Source organism: Anolis carolinensis, chromosome 6 (genome assembly GCF_035594765.1).
Source record: "Anolis carolinensis isolate JA03-04 chromosome 6, rAnoCar3.1.pri, whole genome shotgun sequence".
Classification (NCBI taxonomy): Eukaryota; Metazoa; Chordata; class Lepidosauria; order Squamata; family Dactyloidae; genus Anolis; species Anolis carolinensis.
This window is the reverse complement of record NC_085846.1, coordinates 25,163,160-25,190,268: the sequence shown is the minus strand read 5'-3', so window position 1 is coordinate 25,190,268 and position 27,109 is coordinate 25,163,160. Positions and strand designations below refer to the sequence as shown.

The 27,109-nt window shown below is 40.3% G+C and overlaps 1 protein-coding gene across 2 annotated transcripts in view; it reads left to right on the top strand.

Annotated features, from left to right (window-relative positions):
* LOC100553778 (homeobox protein box-5) overlaps window positions 1-18,778 on the top strand; it is a 41,511-nt gene extending 22,733 nt beyond the window's left edge. The window contains exons 2-3 of one of the 2 annotated variants that reach the window (XM_062984646.1): window positions 6,569-6,762; window positions 17,059-18,778. In XM_062984646.1, coding sequence (XP_062840716.1) covers window positions 6,569-6,762; window positions 17,059-17,310 — 446 coding nt within the window. In that variant the 3' untranslated portion in view covers window positions 17,311-18,778. Of the gene's footprint in view, window positions 1-6,568; window positions 6,763-10,326; window positions 10,542-17,058 lie in introns of those variants that run through there. The other variant, XM_062984647.1, reaches the window with a different exon arrangement.
* Window positions 18,779-27,109: the final 8,331 nt, after the last annotated feature.

The following is a 27,109-nucleotide window of genomic DNA, read 5'->3' as shown; positions in this document are numbered from 1 at the left end:
TAAATAGATTGCTAATCAACTTTTCAAAGGCAGCAGATAAATTTTTAAATATGACATTTAAGGAAGCAGCATTACAGTGGCCCATGCATTTTGCAGGATTTTTCTTAAGCAAAGAATATTCAGATATGGTTTTGCCAGTTCCTTAGTCTGAAATATAGCCTACATCATATGGCATTTGTTGGTGGTCCCCCATTCAAGTACTATCCAGGGCTGACCCTGCTTAGCTTTCAAAATCTGGTAGGAATGCTGCCTCTAGGATTTTTAGGGTAGATTTCAACTATTTTCCCCCAATGACTTGCGAAAACGTTGTCTCCAGCAACTGTTATCTTCCTTATTATGGCTTCTATGGAAATACAGGGCTGTGGTAGATTAAGGTGCCTGGGGAGTGTTCTTCGTTGAGCCTAACAGCTTGTCCTTTGCTTTGCATGTCAATTGAACTTCTTAATTAAAATTAATCCCATTGAGAATTAAGTACAGCTGAGGGATCTCTCCTTCCCTCCTTTGCCCTGACACACTTTCAAGCCAAGATGAGGGATAACAAAGCCTTTGATTGGTCAACATTTCTCTTCTGAAATTGTTTGCATTTTGCAGGCTGGCTTGCTTCAACTCAATTACCTCTCATTGGAGAAGAAGTAGTGTGGGTTTTTTTTTTTGTAAACAACAACAAAAATAATGAAGAATTCTTAATGTAATGCAATAAGTCTGGAATTTTGAGAAAATTAATAGAACTGGAAATTAAAATTGGGGCCCATTAGAAAAACACAGAAGTTAGAACAGTGGTTCCCAACCTTTTTTGACCAGGGACCACTCTCCAACATTAGTACCAAAAGGGTTACGAATAAGTTTTTGAGTCAACTTTAGATTTGGTTTGGTTATTTGGGGTGCTGATTCAGAAAATTGCATTGGATAGACCACATCAGCTTTAGTTCCTGATACAGAACATATGCCTTCTAGTAGTCGCCAATGTGGTCTATCCAATGCAATTTTTTGAATCAGCACCCCAGATAACCCCAGGAACTAAAATGAAGACACCAAGGCACCACCGCTTCCAGGCGCCATATAGAACTGCTCCGCTCAGGGGGAGGGAGGAGGAGGAGAAGCAGCAGTCAGGAGACTTGTTGTTGTGCCTTTCGTGGGTAGTCAGCCTATCCCCTCCTGATATCCCCCTTCCCTGTTGCCTTGCACTATAAGAGGCTTTTGCGAGACCAGTCACTCTCGTTGCAATGGTGTAGTAACTATGAGGCTGCGGACCATATTTTAGATCTTGGGGACCACTGGTGGTCCATAGACCACAGGTTGGAAACCACTGTTTTAGAATATCAATGTCCAAAATGGAAAAAAAGTTATCCAACCTCTAAGTTTTTAATCTTAGCATAGTGAATTTCTCTGTCCAGGGCCCAGTGCTATTCAGCATCTCTATCAATGATTTGGACAATAGAATAGAAGTCATGCTTATCAAATTTGCAAATTGGGAAGGCTAACCAATACCTCAGAGGAGAGGATTAGAATCCAAAATGACCTTAACAAATGAGAGAGCTGGGCCAAAACTAACAAAATGAATTTTAATAAGAAGAAATGTATGGTACTACAATTTAGGCAATACAAATGAAAGGCACAGAGATAGGGTGAGTGACAACTGGCTGGAAAACAATGTGTGTGAAAAGGATCCAGGCGTCTTAGAAAACCACAAGCTGAACATGAGTCAACAGTTTGATGCGGCAGCTTAAAAAGGCAATATGATTCTAGGTTGCATCAGTAGGAGTATAGCACTGAGATTGAGGGAAGTCATAGTTCCACTATTTTGGTCAGATCTTACCTGGAGTAACATTCAAGGTGGATACTGACAAGCTTTCTACATCAGATAGCTCCTGTTTTTAAAAAGAAATCTGGAAAAATTAGAGATTTAATGATGAAATATGGGTTAAATGTAAGTTTGATTTACCCATCAGAATTGGATATTATCTTTGTACGCACACTTTTTGGTGACAAGAACTGTCAGATGATCTGCATCAAATCTTTACAATAACCTATTTGGAAAAGGAAATTTTATTCTGTTTGTACTATTGTATACACGTACATGCATTTCTGTGAGAGGAAGTATTGTCCATATTTCCCCATTGCTCATGTCTTTAGATGTTGTCGTTTGAAGCTGCTTCTTGTAGTCCTTGTGATCACCATTAATCAGGAAGGATTTGGACATCATCATTACGTTGCCATGTTACAATGTTGTCATGTAGACGAATGGAGATGGCTATGTGATGACATCAGAAAGCCCATTCAGAACAGTGGCATTGTGACCTGTCTTCACTCTGCATTCTGAACTCCAATGTCCTTGTTTCTTTCAAACATAACCAGATCAGGTAGTTTTGGAGCTTCTCACAGGTTGCCCCTAAAGCATTCTGCGATTTGGTTTTTCTGTGGAGTTGTTTCAGCCAAATAGAGCTTTAAAACTCAAATTTCTGCTTCCTATATCATCAATTGCTCACAAGTATTTCCAGGAAATTTACTCGCAACATATTTTCCAGAAAATTCCAATTATGCATGTTATTGCAGAGTACCAGTTGAGATGCTCTCCATCTGCCCTCGTTTCTGCATTAGATATTAATTCAAACTCAAGATTGGTGATGAAAATCTAGAGTGGCGTTTAAATATTTCTGCTGTCTTGAGTAGGCATTTATTTAAGAAGCAGCTTGAAAAGAAATGTATGCCTCTGATGTAATGGGCTAGGATCCCATTAGGATTCCTGGAAATGGTAGTCTGGTGAGACTGCAAATTATTATTTCAGGATTAACACATGCATATTCCATACATTATATTCGAGATCAACTACAAGAAATTGATAAGTTTCCACACATAGCCAAAGTCTTAGTTACTTTTCCCAGAATGTATGAGCACTCAAAGATGTTACTGTTATAAAGGCATTTTAGGGTTAAGTACGTTATGCCCTGGTCCTAAATCTATATCTTAAGGCCTAGATCTATTCCTGTTTGTATACTTCTCTTGGAATGATTGTAGATATATATATATTTGCAAATAAATAATTAATGTAGATTTCTACCCCATGGACCTGGGCATGAAACCTTTAAGTGGCTGGTAACATTTCTCATGCTTATCAGCACCTACTTTTCCCCCTCTGGGTGCATCTACACTGTAGAATTAATGCATTTTCACACCAATTTAAATTCCAAGACACTATGGCCATGGCAATGTTGATTCACGGATCTGATTATGCCCATCAGATTATTGTTCTACTTGTGTGAAGCCTTCATCAAGATGTCTTCAATATTGTCCATTCTTTTGAATGATATCTGGGGGTCTATCTTGAGAGTCTAATACACAATGGACTAGATGCAGATGTTTCCTTGGAAAGTCTTGTGAAATATTGGTGACATGATGAAAAGCACAGCTAGCTATATTTGAGACAGACTATGTTCCATGTTCTTTTCTCAAAAGATCAGAACAGGGATCATCTGGTTAAACTTGGAAGCATTAATTAGATGGGCACACCAGATCCATCAGTGGTTCCGCTAGTATGCAAGCTTTAGGCCTCTTCCATACAGCTGTGTAAAATCCACATTGAACTGGATCATATGGCAGTGTGGACTCAGATAATCCATTTCAAAGCAGATATTGTAGATTATCTGCCTTGATATTCTGGGTCATATGGCTGTGTGGAATAGAATAATATATTTAGAAGAGACCACATGGGCCATCTAGTCCAACCCCTGCCGTGCAGGAAAAGCACAATCAAAGTGGAAGGGCCCTTAGTTCTCAAGTCTTGAACTTGCATCTCTTTTGTACTGTGTAATCCTAGGAGTGTGATTCCATGTTAATGGTCATGGCAAAATCCTATGTGATCCTTGGGTTTGTAGCTCAGTAAGGCACTACAGTTCTCTGGTTGAAGTTCTGAACACACAAATGTTTTCAAGTCACCTGTAAAGTTATGGTGGCCCCATGAATGTCACAGGGTTTTCTTAGGTGATAGGTAGTTCACCATTTACTTCCTCTGAAATATTGCCAACATTATCTATTATGATCCTATCTAAGTACTACTCAGGGCTGAATCTGCTTAGCTTCCAAGATCAAACAGGATCTGTTGCCTTTATGGTATTTAGAGTATTTAGTATCCTTTGGCTATCACTCCTCAAACAGAAAATCTCCATGTTGCTTTCACTTTTTTTCCCAGATGAAAAAACCCACAGCCCATGTACTAAGACAATACAGAGTCCAGCAGTTTGCGGCTCCCTCTTTGGCACAGGATATATTCAGAGTTCTGCTTGTACAAAAATATGATAGTTAAAGCAAAATATAGCACTGTTATTGTATAGACTGAATAGGCCTCTGAGGTGTGAGCATCAGAACATAAATAAGTATCAACATTTATGGGTTTTCTATATAAGTAATGGTGGTCTTTTGTTCTTGTTACTTTTCAATCCAAAAAAGGTGTTTCTCCCTTATCTTATTCTATATCAGATTGTATGTGACCATTCTTGAAATTTGCCCACTCATAAAAGTTCATTTTTTTTTTTCACGTCAGGAGCGACTTGAAAAACTGCAAGTCACTTCTGGTGTGAGAGAATTGGCCATCTGCAAGGATGTTGCCCAGGGAACACCCAAATGTTTGATGTTTTACCATCTTTGTGGGAGTCTTCTCTCATGTCACCACATGGGGGGCTGGAGCTAACAGAGGGAGCTCACCTGCTCTCTTTGGATTCAAACTGCTGACCTTTTGGTCTGCAGTCCTGCTGGCACAAGGGTTTAACCCATTCCTCCACTGTGGGAACCTATAAAAGTTCATGATATCAGTTTCATTCCCTTAATATGTTTGTTTATACATAAACTGAAACAGTAAGTTATCCATTAAGGAAACTTGCAGGGTAGGCGATTTCACTTTCAAATCTCTCCATTCAGGTATTTTTGTTCCTAAAGAGTACCCATGGTAATTTATTTTGTCTGAAGATAAAAGATGTTGGGAATCTTTAATAGTTTTTGATTAGAGATATTTCAGTAAGGAAAGTGAGATGGAGCATATTCTCTTCTGTCCTTTGTCCTCAGCTTACTTCAGTTGCTGCAAACTGATTTAGAAGTAAAAAAGTCCTTTATGCTCAATTAACTTAGCAAAGGAGAGAAAAGTGGAATCTTGCCCTTCCCAAAAGACTCAGGCAAAAGCAAACTACTGCAACATCTCCCAAATCGTCTGTCCATTTTCATTCATAACTTTTGCCATCGTAACCACACTCTGATTTTGCTTGACCATACCTGTCCTGGTTTTAATCTATGAAATGTTGGAGGGCATTCCAAAGTGCAATCATCTTTATGGGGAAAATAGCTTAAAGGGATCTCACATCCATTGTGACTCAACTGTCTCCTCCCTTCAATGATGTTATCTTATTAATGAAATAAGGAGAATTCTGTATGTAAGTTAGAATTAAGAAGTATAAACTGTTTTCAGAAGTGATCCACACATTTGAGAGAATGGTTCTAGGACTAAACTAAAACTTAACATGATGACATAGCGTAGCGTGGAGCCAAGTTAATCTTTTGTAGACTATTGATAAAATATAAAATATGATAGGACTGATGTATCACCTGGTGCACATGGACGCTGTTGAATGAATGCAGTTTGACATCACTTTAAAGCTATGGCATAAAGCTATGGAATCCTGGGACTTGTAGTTTGGTGAGGCACTAGTACCCTCTGGGAAAGAAGTCTAAAAGTCTTATAAAACTACAAATCCCAGAATCCCATAGCATTGAGTCATGGTGGTTAATATGGTGTCAAACTGCATTCATTATACAGTATAGATGCACCCTTGGACTTACACCATCATTATATTCATTTTTTAAAATGACATTAAGTCAAGTTCTGTCCAACTCTCAGGGTTGGTGCTCATCTCAATTTCTAAGACACCTCCTAGGTCATGTGGCTAGCATGACTGCATGGAACGCCGTTACCTTCCCACCGGAGCGGTACTTATTGATCTACTCACATTTGCATGTTTTCGAACTGCTAGGTAGGCAGAAGCTGGGGCTAACTGCAGGAGCTCACTCAACTCCCCAAATTCGAATCACCAACCTTTCAGTCGGCAAGTTTAGCAGCTCAGTGGTTTAATCCACTGCACTACTGGGGACGCCTATTTTACTGTACATACATTATATATATCTCTTTGAGGACAATAAAGATGTTGAGATACAGTTCTCATACAGAGTCTCATTATCTTTGATTCATATTATTCCAGGGTCAAGGGGCTATGTTTTCTATTTGTTCCAGTGCTCAAACTACTAGTATTTTAAACTAAACCTCTGAGATGGGGACATGGACTAAGAAGGTATTCGGAAGCCTACTTTAGAGTATGACAACTCCTTCACAGACCTGTCAAAAAAGGGGCATCATTTGTATTTCTAAAGCAATGGAATAAGTCTGACTTAAATGGGATCATAATAAGGGATAGGAACAAAAATGAACCCCTTGTCCGAAATTTGTCTCTTGAATGCTTTAAGTGCTTTGCTACACATTTTGATTATTACTATCTTTTCTTTCTTTCCAAATTCCTTTTCTTTTGAAAAGAGTTTGAGAAGTCTACCATCATTGAAAACGGGGAAATCCGCATCAATGGGAAAGGGAAGAAGATCCGGAAACCACGCACCATCTACTCAAGTCTCCAGCTTCAGGCCCTCAACCAACGCTTCCAGCAAACCCAGTACCTAGCCTTACCTGAGCGGGCGGAGTTAGCAGCACAGTTGGGCTTGACTCAAACCCAGGTGAGATCAAAAGATACCTTGGCACTTCCTTCTGTTTATTCATTACTTAAACATGATTTGGAAGTAGGGAGTTACAAGCCACACAGTTGCCTGAAACAATGGGTATAAAGAGGAGAGGCGGGTAACAAATATTATTATTATTATTATTATTATTATTATTATTGACACAACGATGTTGTATGACACAGCAAACAAGATAGACATGCTGGATTTCGTTTCACAAAACCACAAGTCGAACACTTCCCAAGTGTCTAGGACTGTGTGATGTATTTTCGGATGATGCGTGCAGATCCCAGTAGGGTGGCCTTTTGCAGTTGGCAGATCGTAATTTTGTCAATGTCTATTGTTTCCAAATGCCGGCTGAGATCTTTTGGCACGGCACCCAATGTGCCCATCACCACCGGGACCACCTGCACTGGTTTCTGCCAGAGTCTTTGAAGTTCAATCTTGAGGTCCTGATAGCGGCTGAGTTTTTCCTGTTGTTTTTCATCAATGCGACTGTCACCTGGGATGGCGACATCAATTATCCAAACCTTGTTCTTTTCCACAACTGTGATATCTGGTGTGTTGTGTTCCAGAACTTTGTCAGTCTGGATTCGGAAGTCCCACAGTATCTTTGCGTGTTCATTTTCCACGACCTTTGCTGGTTTGTGATCCCACCAGTTCTTTGCTGCTGGCAGGTGGTACTTGAGACATAAGTTCCAATGGATCATTTGGGCCACACAGTTATGCCTCTGTTTGTAGTCTGTCTGTGCAATTTTCTTACAGCAGCTGAGGAGATGATCAATGGTTTCGTCAGCTTCCTTGCACAGTCTGCATTTTGGGTCATCAGCTGATTTTTCAATCTTGGCCTTAATTGCATTTGTTCTGATGGCTTGCTCCTGGGCTGCAAGGATCAGGCCTTCTGTCTCCTTCTTCAGGGTCCCATTCGTGAGCCAGAGCCAGGTCTTCTCCTTGTCAGCTTTTCCTTCAATTTTGTCAAGGAACTTTCCATGCAGTGTTTTGTTGTGCCAGCTGTCAGCTCTAGTTTGTAGTGTGGCTTTCTTGTACTGGTTTTTTGTCTGCTGTGCTTTGAGGAGTTTCTGATTTTTGACTTCAATCAAAGCAGGTTCTTCACTTTGCTTTACATATTCTGCCAGGGCATGTTCTTCTTCTTTGACTGATTGTTTTACTTGTAAGAGTCCTCTGCCCCCTGATCTTCTAGGCAGATATAGCCGGTCAACATCACTGCGAGGGTGCAGTGAGTGATGAATGGTCATGAGTTTTCTTGTTTTTCTGTCCAAATTGTCCAGTTCCACCTGTGTCCAGTTTATAATGCCAGCAGTATATCTTATGACAGGCATGGCCCAGGTGTTTATGGCCTTGATGGTGTTGCCTCCATTGAGCTTGCTTTTGAGAATTTTTCTGACCCTTTGTGTGTATTCTTTACTGACCACAGTTTTCACATATTCATGCTTGATGTTGTCCAGCTGTAGTATGCCCAGATTATTATTATTATTATTATTATTATTCCCCAGTAGTTACTTTTTAAAACTTCTTATAGGACATCAAGTAAGTAGTTTAACTACATACTAGTAATAACTAACATGTTACCAATTGGGTTGCTGTAAGTTTTCCGGGCTGCATGGCCATGTTCCAGAAACATTATCTCCTGATGTTCGGCCAGATCTATGGCAGGCATCCTCAGAGGTTGTGAGTTTGTTGAAAACTAGGCAAGTGGGGTTTATATATATCTGTGGAATGTCCAGGGTGGGAGAAAGAACTCTTGTCTGCTTCAGGCAGGTGTGAATGTTGCAATTGATCACCTTGATTAACATTGAATAGCCTTGCAGCCTCAAAGCTTGGCTGCTTCCTGCCTAAGGGAATCCTTTGTTGGGAGTTGATTAGCTGGCCCTGATTGTTTTTTGTCTGGAATTCCCTTTTTTGAGTGTTGTTCTTTATTTACTCTCCTGATTTTAGAGGTTTTAAATACTGTTAGCCAGATTTTGTTCATTTTCATGGTCTCCTCCTTTCTGTTGAAATTGTCCACAAAATTTCTTTCTCTCACCCTGGACATTCCACAGATATGTAAACCTTACTTATGTAGTTTCCAACAAACGTCACAACCTCTGAGGATGCCTGCCATAGATGTGGGTGAAACGTCAGGAGAGAATGCTTCTGGAACATGGCCATATAGCCCGGAAAACTCACAGCAACCCAGTGATTCCAGCCATGAAAGCCTTCAACAACACATGTTAACAATTATTTTTAAAAGTAACTTTCTAGGCTGTACTCTAATAATAATAATAATAATAATAATAATAATAATAATAATAATAATAATAATAAATTAGACTGAAATACTACACCAGCTAGGACACAGAATCAGTTAAATAGACCTATAAAATCATATATATTATTACAGTAGACTCTCAGTTAACTTGAACTCTCAAGCAACTGGCCAAAAAAAATCTAAGAAATACAAGTAATTTAAAACAAATTTAAATTAAATTAAATTAAATATGAGTAATTTAATTTAAAATATGTCGTTATTTAAATTAAAATATATGTATAATAAAACTGTGTTACATAAAGTTAAGTTTGTCTTTATTTGCTTATAATTACTGAATTTCAATATCAAGTCAAGGCAGAGTTTAGGGTATGGTATAGTATGGGATGTTGTATTAGGCTAATGTTTAATATTAACTCTTAAACAATCGGAAACTACATTTATCCGGCATCTAGCAATCCCCATGGGTGCCACTCAGCAGAGAATTTACTGTATTATTATCATTATATCTATTGTGTCTCACTTTTTCGAGACCCAAAGTGGATCACGACCTTTTTAAAAAAACTATACAATTTAAAATCCTAAAAAATAGAAATGAATTCAGTGTTACAGTTTTTTAAAGATTTCTGTTAAAATATCCCTAAAACAAACAAATTAAACCTGTTGATAAACAATTCAATACATAGTAGAAAGAATCAACCCATACTATAAAACTCAGGATTTAAGATAATTTTCTCTGAAGACCCTGTTGCTTTGTATGCCAAACTCAATTCAGTTTCCCCTCACACTAACCTTGTAAGGTTGGCCAGGTGGAGTGGTACGTATAGTACGTAACCTGCTTGAGGCCATCCAGGGAGATGCATGTGACATTACTCACATGTGTCCATTCTGGCTCCACCACGCCAGTATGCAATTTTCAGTGGGAAGGTAGCATGGATTGCATGTGTGTGTGTAGGAGTGATCTTATCATTTTCCCCCCGGTCTCCCGGTTTCCTACCTCCAACTGGCTTTTTCACCTTCTGATGATATGAGGCAGGTGAGAAATATAATATATTTCTCCTATGGGCCCCTAGACTGATAGAAGTGAGTGTTCATAGACAGAAAGCTGAAGACACCCTTCCCAAAATCCATCCTTCTCAATAGAGCAGTCTTCCCTGAACCCAATGCCCGCTGAACGAATTGAGTAACAATTATCCCCATCCCCATCCAATGTGGTCCTATTGGCTGGAGTGGGAATTATAGTCCATCTGGAAGGCGACAATATTGAAAGAAGCTGTTTCAAAATCTTTCCCCAGGGATGTCGCTCAATATTAAAAACAAAGAAGAAAAGCTGGCCTGGATGAGGAGACAATAGACTTGACAAATGCCCTATGAAGTTGTACATGTGTCTGAGAAACCAAAGTGGCTTACCACATTTGAATAAGAACAGACACTGTCAGGATAAATACATTTAAAACAATGAACTCACACAATGAATGAAAAAAAATAAATAAAGTACGATGCCCTTTGTGTTTCTTTTAAAGAGAATTTTAGAAAGTGGGGCCACCAAGGCTGGTGACCACCAAGGCTGACACACAGGCAACCTAGAGACACCTGTATAGCAGATGCATGGATAGAAATGGCTTTCTGCAAATGAATATTTTTGCTCCACATTGTGCCAAGATGGAGATGTACTTTGCTCTGCATTAGTTCTGCATTCCTCTGCAGAAGCAAAATTGTGTTGCTGAAAACCTATCCCAACTCTGTCTCATAGGCCACAAATTCCATTGATGGAACAAACGAACCAAACAGTTGTCAGACTACAGAGAAGCCATTGAAATCCACAAGCATGGGGACAATTTCAACAGAAAGGAGGAAACCATAAAAATGAACAAAAGCTGGCTACCAGTATTTAAAAAAAACCCTCTAAAATCAAGACAGTAAATAAAAACCAACACTCAGAAAACAGCAGAATTCCAGACAGGAAACAATCAGTGCCAGTTAACGCCTCCCAACAAAGGATCCCCCCAGGCAGGAAACAGCCAGGCGTTGAAGCTGAAAGGCCTTTCAGTGCTAATCAAGGTGGCCAGTTGTGACATTCACACTTACCTCCAACGGACAAGAGTTCTTTCTCCCACCCTGGACATTCCACAGATACATAAACCCACTTGCCTAGTTTCCAACAGACCTCACAACCTTTGAGGATGCCTGCCATAGATGTGGGCTAAACGCCAGGAGAAAATGCTTCTGGAACATGGCCATACAGTCTGGAAAACTCACAGCAATCCAGAACCAAACAGTTTCTTGGGGAAATCATTTGACTTGGAATAATCTAGTTCGTCCCTCCTAATCTGAATGCACAGCTGATTAGAAACAAACCAAGGAAAGACCCTTTCTTTTTTTTACACCTGAACTGAGAAATAGATGCACTCTTCCAAGAAAAATACCCATTTTACAACACCTAACAAGTTTTGAATGCCCCCCCCCCCCAAATCTTCACCATCAAGAATTGACAGGTTTTTACTTGACTTGCTCCCTCTCTACCATAAAAAACCCAAATCTTTTTTATGCCTCCGGCTGAGGACTCACCCCTGACATCTGTCTGTCTCAAGCAATCAGGTTAAGCTGTTCAACCAGCTGTAAAGGAGGCTGCTGGATGGGAGGAACGTAACTTCTGACAGTACCGATTCCCTTGCCTTGCCACATCTTTGCAAACTCTGGACATTCCTCAGCTTGAGGCTCAGGAAGAAACAGGAGCTGTGTAGGACCACGGGTGTGCTACTGATTTTACTATCTGATCTTACTCATCCCATATTTTCTTTTTTCTTGGTTTGAAAAGATGTGAAATATACATGCATACACACAAACCCAGATACATATCCAGATATACTAATCGGTACCAGCTAGTGGACAATATATACACATGCATACAAACCAAGAAACACATATCCTGATATACTAATCGGAAACAGCTAGTGGGCAGGGCCGGCCCAAGGAAATTTTCAAGTGTAGGTTCACAGAATTTTGGCACCTCCCCCCCCCCCCCCCCCAAAACCAATTAGGCATCGGATTGTTGCCAGTTGTGAGGCCACCCTGGGTCCTCTTCAGGGTGAGAAGGGCAGAACACAAGTATTTTATTTATTTATTTACATCACTTTTACCCTGCCTTTCTCCCCGAGGGGACTCAAAGCGGCTTACAATAAATAGGCAAAAATTCAATGCCTAAAAACAATTAATATAAAACAATCTACAAAACAACAATTCATATAAAACAGGTACCATTGCAAAATAAAATCACATTATATAAAATTTTAAGCATGTCCAAGATTAAAATCCATTCAGTATGGTAAATAAATAAATAAATAAATAAATAAAATCAGGACAGTAAAAAAGAACATTCAAAAATGGGAATCCCAGACATGAAACAATCAGGGCCAGCTAACACCTCCCAACAAAGAATCACCCCAGGCAGGAAGCAGCCAGGCTGTGCTCCCACCTAGGTAGGCCGCTCCGCGCCATTGCCATGGAGACCGAAGTCCCACCATTCCCCCACCACCCCAGCTGCCAGCGCCAGCACCGTTTTCGCAGGAACAAAACGGTGCTGGTGCTGGCGGCTGGGGTGGTGTGGGATTGGTGGGCCTTCTGTCTCCATGGCAATGGCGTGGAGTGGCCTACCCAGGTGGGACCCGTGCTCCTGCCTAGGTAGGCCGCTTCGCGCCATTGCCGTGGAGACGGAAGGCCCAACTTTCCTGCACCACCCTGGCCGCCAGCGCCAGCACCGTTTTCACCAGAACAGAACAGTGCTGGCGCTAGTGGCCGGGGTGGTGTGGGAATGGTGGGCCTACGCGGCCGGGCCCAGGCCGAAGTTGGGCCCAGGCCAGGCCGAAGGCCCAAAGGAGGATGAGGCGGGTGGGTGCGCGCATGCGGAGGCGCCTCAACGGCGCCCCAGGGATTATGGCGCCACAGGCAAGTGCCTAAATGGCCTCACGGTTGAACCGCCCCTGCTAGGGCAATATATACATACACATACAAACCCAGATAAATATCCAGAGATACTAATCGGTACCAACTAGTGGCATCCATATCAATGGAGCAGCGAATCTACCCTGGAATTTAGTTCAAATTTTAAAGCGTGTATCCAAGCTCTTTGGGGTATAGGATTTTGTACTTTAAACATTTTCATTAAAGTTTTGACTAAAACCTGATATTTGCTTGTTGTGTGCCTTCGAGTTATTTCAGGCCCTTTCCACACAGCTGAATAAAATCCCACATTTTCTGCTCTGAACTGGAATATATGGCAGTGTGGACTCAGCAGATATTGTGGGATTTTCTGCCTTGTTATTCTGGGATATAGGGCTGTGTGGAAGGGCCCTCAGACTCATGGTAATCGCAAGGACACCCTATTATAGGATTTTCTTGCCTCTTCAGAGGGATTTTGCCATTGCCTTCCTTTGAAGCTCGAAGAAAATGACTTGCCCAATGTCATGCAGTGGGTTTCATGGCCAAGCAGGATTCAGACTCTGTTATCCAGCGCCCTAGACTTATGCTGAAAACACTATACCACTGTTGGCCCCCAATAACATGGGTTCCCTTAGTTATTATTCATACCCATATAAGCATGACCTTACATTCTATAAATGCTTGTTTCTTGACTTTTCATCAGGACCAAAACTCTTCCGTAAGTCCGAAAGATGCATTGGTAGATCAGCATTCAGAGCTATGTGGAGATGAGTGTTAGCACAAGCACAATACTTCTAAACACAACACCAATTAATTTGCCTTTGGATTGCGCCTTGTCTTCTAAATACACTTGTGAAAGGGAAGCAGAAAAACAAACAATGGCGAGTGTTGTTTTTTCAAAAGAGAGAGCTGGAGGTGGTTTCAGGGAGGCTTTGCTTCTCCTGATGCATGCACTTTTTTAAAAAAGTCCCAACCTTCCTCCTGGACACACAGGTTTTGCAGGTTTCCGAAACAATGCCAAGGCCTCCAAAACCTGTTTTCTGGTGACGAAAGTGAGATGAGTGTTCACACAATGAGCTGCAATCTTATCCGCTCCAACATTTCTAAGATGCAAACAGGGAAACATGTGGCCAAATAATCAGTGTGTGGTCAGGATGGCAAAAATTATTAATGAGGAAAAACTCAAGCTAGTAAAGGCTGCCACAGATTCCTTTTGCCAGTGCCCACTGGGGAGGGTGAGATATTTCCTCCTCTCCTTTATTTATTATTTTACATCTTTAATGCATATGTTGCCTTTCTCCTGGAGCTGGATCCAAAGCAACAGTGTGAAATAATTGCAAACAACTTTTGTATTTTGAAATCAGTTTGCATCAATTGAGCTAAGCTGAGGACACAGTCAAAGGGAGGAAAGAGGCAGTGTAGGCTCATATAATTCAATCTAAAGCAGATAATCTGGATTTGGAAACTAGATTATATGGCAGTGTAGATTCAGCCTGGGTGACCTTAGGCAAGTCACCCTTTTATGGCTGGATCTACACTGCAATATAATCAAGTTTCAGAATGCAGATTAACTTCATTGAACTGAATTATATGGCAGGGTAGACTGAAGGCCCTTCTACACAGGCTCTAAAACCCAAGAGAAACTGGGATAAAAGTGTCTGTGTGTGCAGGGGGGGGGGGATTGGCTAGATGACGCTTGCTGAAAATGAGCACTGGATCACATCAGAGGCTGAAAAACACGGGTTAATAACGTATGCTTAAAATCTGAGATTGGACAAAAATGTGAACATTTGCATAATTGTATATCCCTGCACTCACACACACACACACACACACATATATATAGGAATTTTTGAGATACTCTGATGTGGACTGCTCTAGTGCATGTGACTCCATCTGTTTACAGCTGATGAGAATCACAAACACACAGGTGGCTGAACAGAAGCACAAATAGAAAGCATTTTCCATGAGAACACTCTGCAACCATTCCTTTGTTTTTATGTTTATGAAATTAAACAGAGCTTGAATGTACACAGTGGGCACCAGCATAGCAGGCAAGTGACTCCAAAGGGAAGCAGGATTCAAGAGGGCAAACGTGAAGGCAGCAGGAGGATGAGAAGAGATTATAATAAATTTGCTCGTGTGCACATTCATATACCGCATCAGCACTTATGAGGTCCAATGCATCTCAGAGAATCCATTTTTAAAAATTAAAAGAAAATTTCTGGTGGATGTCCCACATCCATCTTGCGAATTTCTAAAATCCACTACAAACAAACCTGTCAGGGCACCAGGGGACTATTTGCCAGGACCGACAGCTCCATGTTTGGACTTGCTTTCAGGTACCACAATTTTTTGCCCCACTTCTTTGTCCTGGATTATGAGGTTGTCTGGAAGGGGCCTCATATAATCTAGTTCAATGCATTAAATCTGCATTCTGATTATGTGGCAGTGTAGATCCAACCTTAGAAGAAGGCAACAACAAACAGTCTCTGACTAAATCTTGCTAAGAAAACCTTTTGATAAGATTGTGGTAATGCAGAGTTGACTTGAAGGCACACATCAACAATCAGGTATTAAATCTGGGATGTTCTTCAGGCATTTGCTGTACCACGAAGCTATGGCTTGGTTTCAGCCACAGTTTTAACCTTGAGCTGGGGTGGCTTCTTGTGTGTGAGACAAAGAAAATGCATTATCAACAGAAATGAGGTCAAAGAAGACATTGATTTGCATAAAATTAGTCTGTGCTAATGTATACATATAAATTATACATAACTGGAGTTGTCTAAAAAAATATTTTTTTCCAAGCTGAGATCTAACACTATTTGTTTTGTTTTCACATGGTGTAGGCTTTTTTCACCATTTGCATTTCTCCTACATTTAAAACTATAATTCCCTATATGAAACTATCAGAGAAGATGAAATGACTTCGACATCCAAACTTTTGTGGAGAATGAAGTCCTAGTTTTTTTTAATGACCTCTTCCTCTGGTAGTTTTCCACTGCTACGAAATGCCCTGAAGATCAATGTTTACGTTTTGGCCTTTCTGTTCTTTCCACAAATGCCATTGCACAATCAGCATTTTTTTTTTGTTGGGGGAGCAGGAGGTATTGAGTGAGAAAAGTTGAACTTTTGGAAAGGTTTAGTAGGGGTCAAGCGGCAGATGAGTGCAGTAAAAAGCAAGTAAGGGCAGGTTGCTCAGACATTATCTCCTAAAGTCATTCTCCATAACTTGAGAAGTGTTGTCATCCTTTATTATTCCAAGAGTTTTGGAAGATGGGACATTGTTATTCCCATTTTATAAATGAGGGAATTAAGACAAATTGAGGAACCCCAAAGATTACCATGTGCCAGGTCAGACCTCTGTTTAAATGGCTGCTCAGTCCAAACCCAATTTCAAGGTAAAAATCCATAAAATGATAGAATAGAGAACCATTAAAATAACATTTAACCATCAATACAACACTAAGCATCTGGTAATAGCCTTCTCTACTTTTGCATTACTTTCGACATTTTCATTGATATGTTTAAATATAAATTTGATGCAAATCAGTATACAGTGTTCCCTCACTTATCGCGGGGGTTACGTTCCAGGACCACCCATGATAAGTGGAAATCCGTGAAGCAGGGACACTATATTTATTTTAATATTTATACATTATTTTAGTAGTTATACACTATTTTAAGTCTTTATCAACCAATCGTATGTTGATAAATCGCCTCCTTCTCCTTCCGTTGCCTCTTGGGCTCCTTTTCTCTCCCTTCAGATTCTCCTTCCTCCCTTCCTTAGGCTGTACATTTTTGTGATTTATAATATTCTTTTAGAGTTTATTGAAAAACTGTGAAACAGCGAATCTGCAAAAAGTTAACCATGAAGTTGTGAGGGAACACTGTATTCTTTTATCATCTTTTGGGGTGATGCATAGATTCCTAATTCCAACAGTATCCATAAATGGAACTTCTTCTGTTTTTAAGTCAGAAAAGTATTATTTCTGCAAGTAATAATGTCTGATGAATTTGTTCAGTTCCTCCCCACTGTCTAATTTTTTTGTATTTCCACTTATACCTTTTTCCTTTCTTTTCTGCAGGTCAAGATCTGGTTCCAGAATAAACGTTCCAAGTTCAAAAAGATTATGAAGCAGGGCTCCAGCATACAAGAGGATCACCTCCACAATTCCTCATCTCTGTCTCCCTGTTCCCCCAATATACCCCCACTCTGGGACATCCCCATGGCATGCAAAGGAACCCCCCTCCCTGCTAACAGTTACATCAATAGCTTTGCACCTTGGTACCACCAGCCCCAACACCAAGACACCATGGGGAGGCCTCCAGTGATGTGACAAAAGCAGACAATGTAATTTTGGCCCATATGCTGTGCCTCTTTTCCTGAAGCTCTAATCAGGAACCCCGACACAGGACAAATGGGGGCTATGGCTGGAGGGCTGGCATTTCTGAAGGAATCACCAGCATTTCTCTTTTGACGAGAAGCTCTCCGGCAGGAAAATGTGGAGATGGACTTCCCCAACCTGTTCAAGAACCAGCTCGTAATAGCAGCAGCGGAACATCTGAGGTGGAGATAAGGAACGGCATCGACAACCACACCATGAAAGTTGAACTCAGAACTCCATTCCAAGTGCTATCACTTCATCTTGGGTTGACAAGAGTGGCATCTATGTTCTTCTTTCATGGCATGGACGAGTGTTGGATCTAGTTGTGCTAAGTAGTTGCCACGGGTTGGCTTGGTTTCAGTGCCTTAAACAGTTTTTACCGTAGCAATTAAACAGGTTATATTTTTTGCAAACATGGAAGTTCAGACCATGATGGTTTTGTGTGATATATTTATGCCTGTCACATGGCTGCTAAAGGCATTAGAGCATTGGGTCTTTATTACCACTGAAACCCGAATTAGGATGGTGAAGTTCTGAACTGGATAATATTCTGCATCAGACAGATGTGGGAGGGGAGGAAAGAATGCAGAGTTCAATGGAAGTTGAATAAAGACATGAACTTGTGCCGCTACAGCAGGCATGGGCAAACTTGGGCCCTCCTGGTGTTTTGGACTTCAACTCCCACAATTCCTACCAGCTGTTAGGAATTGTGGGAGTTGAAGTCCAAAACACTAGGAGGGCCCAAGTTTGCCCATACCTGCTCTACAGCCATTGGACTCTAGCTCCCATCAGTCCCAGATAGGAATAATAGCAAGTAGAGTCTAGTAGCATCCAGAAGACCACACTTCCTCATTGGCATAACCTCAATATGGGCAGGACAAAAATACTTCTTAACCTGGAGAAAATACCATCTCTTTCCCTGGGATTAGAACTGGCAAGACCTTGTACCCAATGGATTCAATATGCCGTACTCCCGCCTTAAAAAAGTGTGATTATAGCTGTAACTAAGCCAATATCCATACAGAGCTCCAGTTTGCTCACATTATAAAATAGGATTTTTTTACAGAGCCAAATTTGCTTTCCTCTGTGTTACTAATACGCATTTGTTTGGTTTTTTTAAAAAATGTCATAAATACAGGATTATGTTTACATTTGATGAAAAGTTTGTGGAATGTAATCCCCATTTCTCCTCCCTTTCCATTTTTGAAAAAGGCAATTCGTATTTCTTACATGAAGTCCCCACCCATTTTTGAGTTTATTTAACTAAACGATTTTAAAACTAATTTAACTTTTTCTCTCTCCCCACACATTGCCAAGCATACTGATAACAAATTATTTATTAAAGTAAAACTTTTGGTATATTGTATTGTTTTCTCTTTATAAACAGAATGTAAACTGATAAATATTTGTTTTGTACAAATTATTGGTGTTGTGCTCTTTTTATGGTTCTCCTAAAGTCTGAAGTTAAAATTGAGACACTTAGTAAATTGATAATTATCTAAAGTCTTGCCAAGTCAGTTAAAATACAGTAGGGATGGAAAATTAGGTCCTTCACAAGTTACCAGGCTCCAACAGACATCGCTTTCTGCCAGTATGAACTAGGGTTTGGAAGTTACTACAACTCCCAGCAAGTCCAGTGATCACGTTGTCTAGGGAGTTATAGAATCTGTAGTCCAAAACATTTTTTCCCAAGCTTCTGTCATGGGCATGGATATGGGGTGATGGTGAGTGTCACCCAACAACATCTGAAGGGCACCATTGCTTTCACCTTCAAAGTATGGTATAAACTTTGAATCCACATCAAATCACATGGTGTTACTCATTACCAAACATTTAGATGCTCAAAGGCCCCACAGCAAAAGCATCTAAAAGTTGGTAATGAGAAACCTCATGTGATTTGATGTGGATTCAAAGTTTATACCATTAGCATTAAACTTTGGTTTGGGGCGAACCACTTCATGCCCTCTAGCACTCACAGATGAAAACTAGAACATTTATGAACAATCAACACCAAATTGTGATCAAGATGGTAACAGTTATGAAAGCGGAATATCTAGGAGAGACTGTAGCGCTTTGCTCTTGCCTGAGCCAACAGGGAAGGATAAAAGCCCATTCTCTCTTCTCCCTTCCTGTTGAATAAATTGAGTTCAACATGCAGCAACTGAACTAAATAGGACAAAGGAGGAAGTGGGAAGAGAGGAAAACAAGGATATTTTAAAAGATGTAAAAAGCAGCAGCGGACTAATCAGGTCTATCCCTGCCAAATCAAAAAAGTTGAGGGGTATGCGACCCTCAACAACTTCCTAGACCAACAATGTTTCCCTAAACCTAACATGCAGAGTACTCATTCAAGCATCAGGCTACTACTCTGGATACAAGGACTTAAATTCCCGCTTGGCCATGGAAACCCACTGACTGACTTTGGGCAAGTCATACTCTCTCAGCCTCAGAGGATACCCCTTCTGAACAAATCTTTTGCAGCCCCATTTGGATATTGCCAGCTGTGCTGCCTTTCTCGTTTGTCTCATAATAACATTTCCATGACTTTCCCTGGGAATGTTGCCTCACCGCACCTTAGACTTCAGGATGTAATTACCCTAATCCCCTCACAATGCCCCAGGAAGACACCGGAAATCACACAATGAGCTTGCACAAGGGCCCAGGGGTCTTCTTCCTCTTCCTATCTGATACGATCAAATTTATTCCTGGTAACTCTTCCTTATAGCTGTCCCCAATCCAGACCTTCCCCTGGGGTTCCCATTGAAATGACCAACTAACTCCCTAAGCGCCTTTTGTTTATCAGGACCGACACCATTGTATTATTTAGCGCTTGAACCCATTTCAGCTCATTATTGCATGACCTGCCACATTCTTCCTGAATAATGCTCCTCTCAGAGTGGATCACTAAATGGATGCAAGCTTCAAAATAATTCAATGACTGTTTATTAAAATCTCCCGCCATGATGGAGACCAACCAGCAATGATGTTGGAGGGAATCCTGAACCAACCATGTAGCAGATCCTAGACGGACACTTTCAGAAGCAATCAAAAGCTAGCATGAGAGTCATGAATAGCTGTCAAAATGTAATAAATATGCTCTGTATTCACAATTGAGGTATGCCAGTTCTTTGGAGTGCTGTCTCCACTGATTTCCTCTCTGGTCATCTGGGTGTCCCCTGGGTAACGTCCTTGCAGACAGCCAATTCTCTCACACCACAAGTGACTTGCAGTTCCTCAAGTTGCTCCTGACATGGAAAAAAGAGCAATAAACCTCTAAATTTTGCCTTCAACCCATCTATGTCTCATTTGGCCTTCTGGAATGCTAGACATGTTGGACTCTGAACCTACGGTTCTTGTGGAAGCTGAAATCATATAACATTCTAGTTTCCAGAATTTCCAGGGTAGCACAGCTACTGGCAAGGAGATTTGGATGAGGTTGCACTCCATAACAAGAGTATTTTTTAACATCTGGTTCACTCTTTCATGGATGGCGCTTTGTGACAGCAATGCTGAATACAGACGTTTAAATTTCCTGCAATGCACTCGAGTACAAGGAGATAAACAACATAAAAAAATCCAAGTGTTAGTGTTTCCGACCTCCGTCTGGAAGCTGCTTTCCTGTCTGTTGGGTTCTTATACTAGGTCTGTGACCATATAGTTCAAGACATTTCACTGCCTAAGGAAGAATAGCAAATAGCACACACTACCCAGCTTGAGTGAAGATGCATAGTCCTCAATGCTTGACATATCCCAAAACATTATTCACATAGTTTAGGAAAACTATTGTTTCAGACTTTGTCTTCCAGAATTCCCCAGCAGACAGTGAGTAATGCTTCTCTAACTTTCTCCTACCTCCTGTTCAATAATAACAAGTTAAGGAATTATTTGTTGCCATTCTCTCATAGTGAAATATTTGCTCCTTGAGGTGACTGCCTCATTATTGAAATAGTGCAAAAAAACAAAAACAAAAAAGACCCCTGATCCAGTCAACTGAATAACCCTGAATTGTCTTGATTTGGCAAGGACAGTCCTCTTTTACATCACAGCATCTTCTACAAAAGACAACTGTATTTTCCTTTGATTTTATTCTAAATCATGGACTCATTTAGCAAGCAGTCAGCCCTGCATATCCTTAGATTCTGCATCTGCAGATTCAACCATTCACAGCTCAAAAATCTTTATAAAATATTCAAAGATCTAACCTTGATTTTGTTTTTTTGTTTTATATAAGAGAAATGTTGTATATAGTGGGATTTGAGCATCCATGGATTTTGTTAGTCATTGGATTGAGAGAACTGGAACCAAACCCTAGTAGAGACCAAGGACCCACTGTAATTCTTTTCCTTCTTTCTCATCCCTTTCAAAGCTATTCCTCAATGTACCTCACTCACATGACTCTATTAACATATTAAGCCAAAGATAATAATCCTTTTTTTTTAATTGTCCCTCTTGGTTTTCTGAACCTGGCTCCTGGATAGTTCTACTATTGGTTTCCTGAGCCTTGCTGCTTCTGGGTGTTGGCCCCACAACTCTTGAACACCTGCAGGAACTGACCTAAGAGCATCTTAGCCTCAGCATCAAGGGAGGTGTTATGTGTAACACCAAAGCATAGACAGAGTGAGTCACTAACACATCCTCTTTCCACACTTCTGGAATCTCAGGTCAACAGGTATGACCAAGCCGGGATCAAGATATTTTGCTGCCTGAGGTCTAGGATGAGATGGTGACCTCTCCCCATCCCACATACAGAAACTAGATTGGCAGTTGAAACTTCCTTCAGTACTGGTTATGTGACAATGTTTTCCACCACACCTGAAGCAGAAGGCTTGGTTAAGCTGATCTTAGGACTCATCCTGTTGTAGGCACAGCTTTGTTCTCCGTTGGAGGGAAATAGCCTGGAAGATGAAGAGGAACATCTCAGAGGATGCCTCTGTTGCTTTGGGCACTTGCTGCTTGGGGCAACTGCCTCCTTTCGCCTAATAGCAGGGCTGGTCCTTTGAATAATGTTTCGCCAGTTTCCACACCACCTCTATTATTAGAAACTCAGAAGCATGAAAAGGATGGGGGTTGAGTGGGGTGAGCTGGAATAGTTAACTTTGCTGCGTTTGCCTTTTGGAAGGGCCTCTGGATTGGCTCCTTTCATTACCCCCAGGTCAGAATGGACACCTTAAAATGATCTCGACTGTATAATTAACCCCCATTGAACTTCACCAAGGTCATTAGGAACCTGTCTTTCCTCGTCCCGCTCCCTCTTTAAAGGCCTCCTAAAATAAGAAAGACCTTTATACTCTGAGCACAGTCCCTGTTTCTTCTCTTTCCCCTCCACCATGGCCTCTACGATTACCTAAAGAGGGGCATATATTACAAACAACACTGGGGCTGCAGTTATATGGGGGTGGGTGGGTTAAAGAAAGGGGGAGGAGGGAAAACCCTATTGAATTCAGCTATGGGTTGCTTTCACCCCCATGGCCTCCCATGTTTGATATGGAACCACTGAACAAGTTAATTATTTCAAGATCTGAGTTAAAAGCAAGCAGACATGCAGAAGAAGAAAACAATAGCAACGCAAATTGGTCACCAAATAGAGATTCAGTCCTCTTCCAACTTCAAAGTTGCCATAGAAAAATATGGTCAACTACAACACAGCAGTTGTAGTCCGTCAGTGGTGTAAACAGGTGATCTGCAGTGCTGGGAGGAGAGAGAGAGAGAGAGAGAGAGATAGAGAGAGAGAGAGAGAGAGAGAGAGAAAACAGCAGTTGCCATGAGGATGAGAAGGCACCTCATTTTGCAGCTGTGGTGAGTGGTGAGCCACATATGTCTTGCCTCTAGGAACACTCATGCACGTAATTTATTATCTTTTAGACTTTTTACTTTTATATTGAGGAACATATTTCTAAATGCTCCATCTAGACAGCCAAGGTTGGGAACAGGAACTCAACAAAAGAATTATAAAGAAAAAATACGCTTTCAGATAAGACGTTCAGGGGAAAACTTTTACATTTACCCACAATTTGAACAATATCAGTGTCTTTTATATAAATGGCAAAACCAAAATTCGCTTTTGAGGGTTGGGGGAATTTTTGGATGGTGGATGGTTGAATCCATGGATATGGAATCCATGATATGGCAAGTTGATTATGTTTTATTTTATCTGTTTGTTGTTGTCTTGAAATGTCATGATAAAAGAATGTGATACAAATATTTTAATAAATAAAAACTGAAATGAAACCAGTGCTTTGCTGTTTTATTATGCCCTTATAAGTCTTCCTGGAATTTCCAGGCTATTTAAAACAATAAGTGGTTCCTATTAAATTGTCAGAATGTCTCTGATGGATTCTGTTGCTCCTACAATAAAATACAAGACAATTTTGTATCATAATGCTCAGGGCATGGTATGGGGGCAGTGAAAACATTAGCTCAGTTTCGTTTGGCCTCGCTCAAGTCAAATATAAAGATAGCTAGCGATATTACCTATGCCCTTATTTGAGACATCAGTGAGACATAACATAGTCACTTTAACCACTGTCTTTCTGTCCCCCTGCACATAACAACACATTGTACTAAATGTAAAATGAACACGCCACATCCTTCAGTTAGTTTTCAACCACACATACACACAATCATACGAGGAATGAAAAGACTGTGAAATTTGTTCCAAGTTTTTGGATTGAAAAACACAATAAACGCCAACTAAGCAACCACTAAAGTCTCTATGTCCCCTTGCAAACTACAAGGAATGTGTGTATTTGTGTACCTCTGCAAACTGCATGGCAGAAAAGTGTTTTTGTGGCAGTGGAAGCCATTCTTCCTTCCTATACTGGTGCCACTATATATTCAAGAGATAATTTTAAAGCTTTAAAGTACAGTAGAGTCTCACTTATCCAACGTTCTGGATTATCCAACACATTTTTGTAGTCCATGTTTTCAATACATTGTGATGTTTTGGTGCTAAATTAGTAAATACAGTAATTAGTACGTAGCATTACTACATATTGAACTACTTTTTCTGCCAAATTTGTTGTATAACATGATGTTTTGGTGCTTAATTTGTAAAATCTTAACCTAATTTGATGTTTAATAGGCTTCTCCTTAATCTCTCCTTATTATCCAACATATTCGCTTATCCAACATTCTGCCGGCCCGTTTATGTTGGATAAGTGAGACTCTACTGTATATCAAAATAAAAACATTAGGAGAGGAACAATAAATATTCAATTAAAACAAGTCTGAAGTATAATATTGAGAAAGTTTTTCAACTGGCTGGCATAATCAGATCTGGAAAGTCTGGGCAAAGAGTTTATTGTTAGCAGGCACACAAAGCATGCTTGGAGATAGGAAAGTTATCTCATTCAGATGCATCTATTTTAGGCCCCTTCTACACTGCCACATAATCCTGTTCAAACCAGATAATCTGAATTTATATGGCAGTGTAGAAAGGGCCTTATAAGAGAGAACATGGATGAAAGTTTAAGTTGAGTTGTCATTTAACTGTAAGTTAAATGAAGATCTGTGAATTACTTCAGATGAACTTTGCTAATTAAGGTTGGATCTACACTGCCATATAATGCAGTTAACTGCATTGAACTGCATTATATTACACTGACCGTATAATGTAATTTCAAACAGTATAACCTGGCAGTGTAGATCCAGCCAAAGGCAAAATTTTTGATTAATTTTAATAAAGATTGGGAACTGTTCTTTATTTTTAACAACAATGATGGGGGCATTTATTGACATAAATAGATTATGTGTTTAGATTTCTCCAGGTAATTTCATTATGTACATATAATGAACATATGTTGCCAAACATAGAAGTGAGGTCACATTATCATTTAAAGGGAATAGATTAGAAAGGGATAAACCTATCTGATACAGATAGGAAGTTTGGAGCATTATTTTTTTAAGTTGTTAGTTGTGGTTTAGTTGTAGAGGAGAATGTGTAGTTTTATTGTTTTAATAGTTTTGTTTAATGTAGTTGTATAGTTTTGATAGTTTTGTTTTTATGCTTACATGAAAAGCCTTGCCACAGTGAAGCTGAAAAAGACTACCTTCTATTTTATCTCAGTTTTGAGTTCAGGAAAGAAAGGAACAGCAGCATTGTTTGTTTGTTTGTTTGTTTTGGAAAACGTCATCTCTCATCTGCTCCACCGACCCTCTTCTTTTAATTTCCCCTTCTCTTTTTATATCCACTTCCTATTTTCTTTGATGTGCTGATTTCCACACTGGATCCCAGATTTATTTGTTTTTAATCATTGGATTAGAGCTTCAAATCCATTTTCCTTGGGTAGGTGTGGTGTATAGGGTAGAACACTGGTTGTTAATTTAAAATCTTCTAACTTTGGAAGTAAATAAAGGTTTTGAATTCTAATCTCCATACATAATAAAAGTGAAACTTTGTTTGTATGTGGCTGGGATGCCCACTTACACAGACAATCTCCCACTTCCACAAATGGGATCCACAGTGCTGAGGAGCCACCAAAGGCCCTCCTTCAATTATATTGCAGATTATAGCAAGCACCATGGACATGTCCAAGAGCCCTGCCAATGTTCTCCACAAACACAATACTGCCCACCACCCAAGGGAATGCAGAGACAATTTCACCCTAGAGTTTATTTGTTTCCTATACCGCAGACATCTCAGTGTTTCTTACTCTCTCCATTGGTGTGTAATTTGCATGATCCCACCCACTGCCTCTCCCTTAACCCTTTCCTACTCTTTTCTATGGCGCACTGCAAACAGAACGGGATTGATCAGCTTTGGGAGACTGACTCAACATGATGGAAGTTGTAGTTTACCCTGCATCAAGACAAAGTGCTGTGACCCCCACCGACAATGGACCTGGATCACATTTGGCACACAGAATCTCCATGGCCAATGCAAAATACTGGAGAGGTTTGGGAGGAATCGACCTAGATTTATAGGAGTTGCAGTTCACCTACATCCAGAAAGCACTGTGAACCCAAACAATGATGGATCTGGACGAAACCTGGCACGCATACCCCGTATGTACAAATTTGAATAGTGATGCGGTTTGGGGAGAATTGACCTTGAAATTTGGAAGTTGCAGGTACTGGGATTTATAGTTCACCTGCAATCAAAGAGCACTCTGAACTCCACCGCCGATGGACCTGGACCTAACTTGCCACACAGACCCCCCCCCCAATGACCAACTGAACCTACTTGGGGAGGGGGCTTTGGGTGGACCGACTCACCATGGTGGGATCTGTAGTTCACCCTGCCACCAGAGAGCTCACTGAACTCCACCAATTACACATCCAGTGCAAACTTGCCACACATGCCCAACTTTAAGTACCGATGGAGTTTGAGAGAGTTAACCTGTAGTTCAACCACAACCTTATGCATTTTCTAAAATAGAAAAAAAATGTCTTTTTCAAATAACCTGGGCATTGCCAGGTACCCAAGCTAATAAATGAATGAAAATAAGTGTTTGGTTTGGAACTTGTGACTGTAATGTTGTAATTCCCCAGCCCTGAAGGGCTAATAATTTTATTTTATTTTATTTTATGCAAAAATCCAACGGAACTAGGTTTTAGGTAAAGAACCAGCTGGGGAATGTAAAATTTCTTGGCTCTTTAGCACCGTGGCTTGTTTAATTAGTTAATAACTTAATTAGCAATGTGGTTCCAGAATTAAAGTTGATGTTGAAATTCCAATTTAAGTCAATCAATTATAGTGTGCATTTAGCGAGTTGCCTCTTTTAATTAGAAAACTGCCATTTGAGGTCCTAAG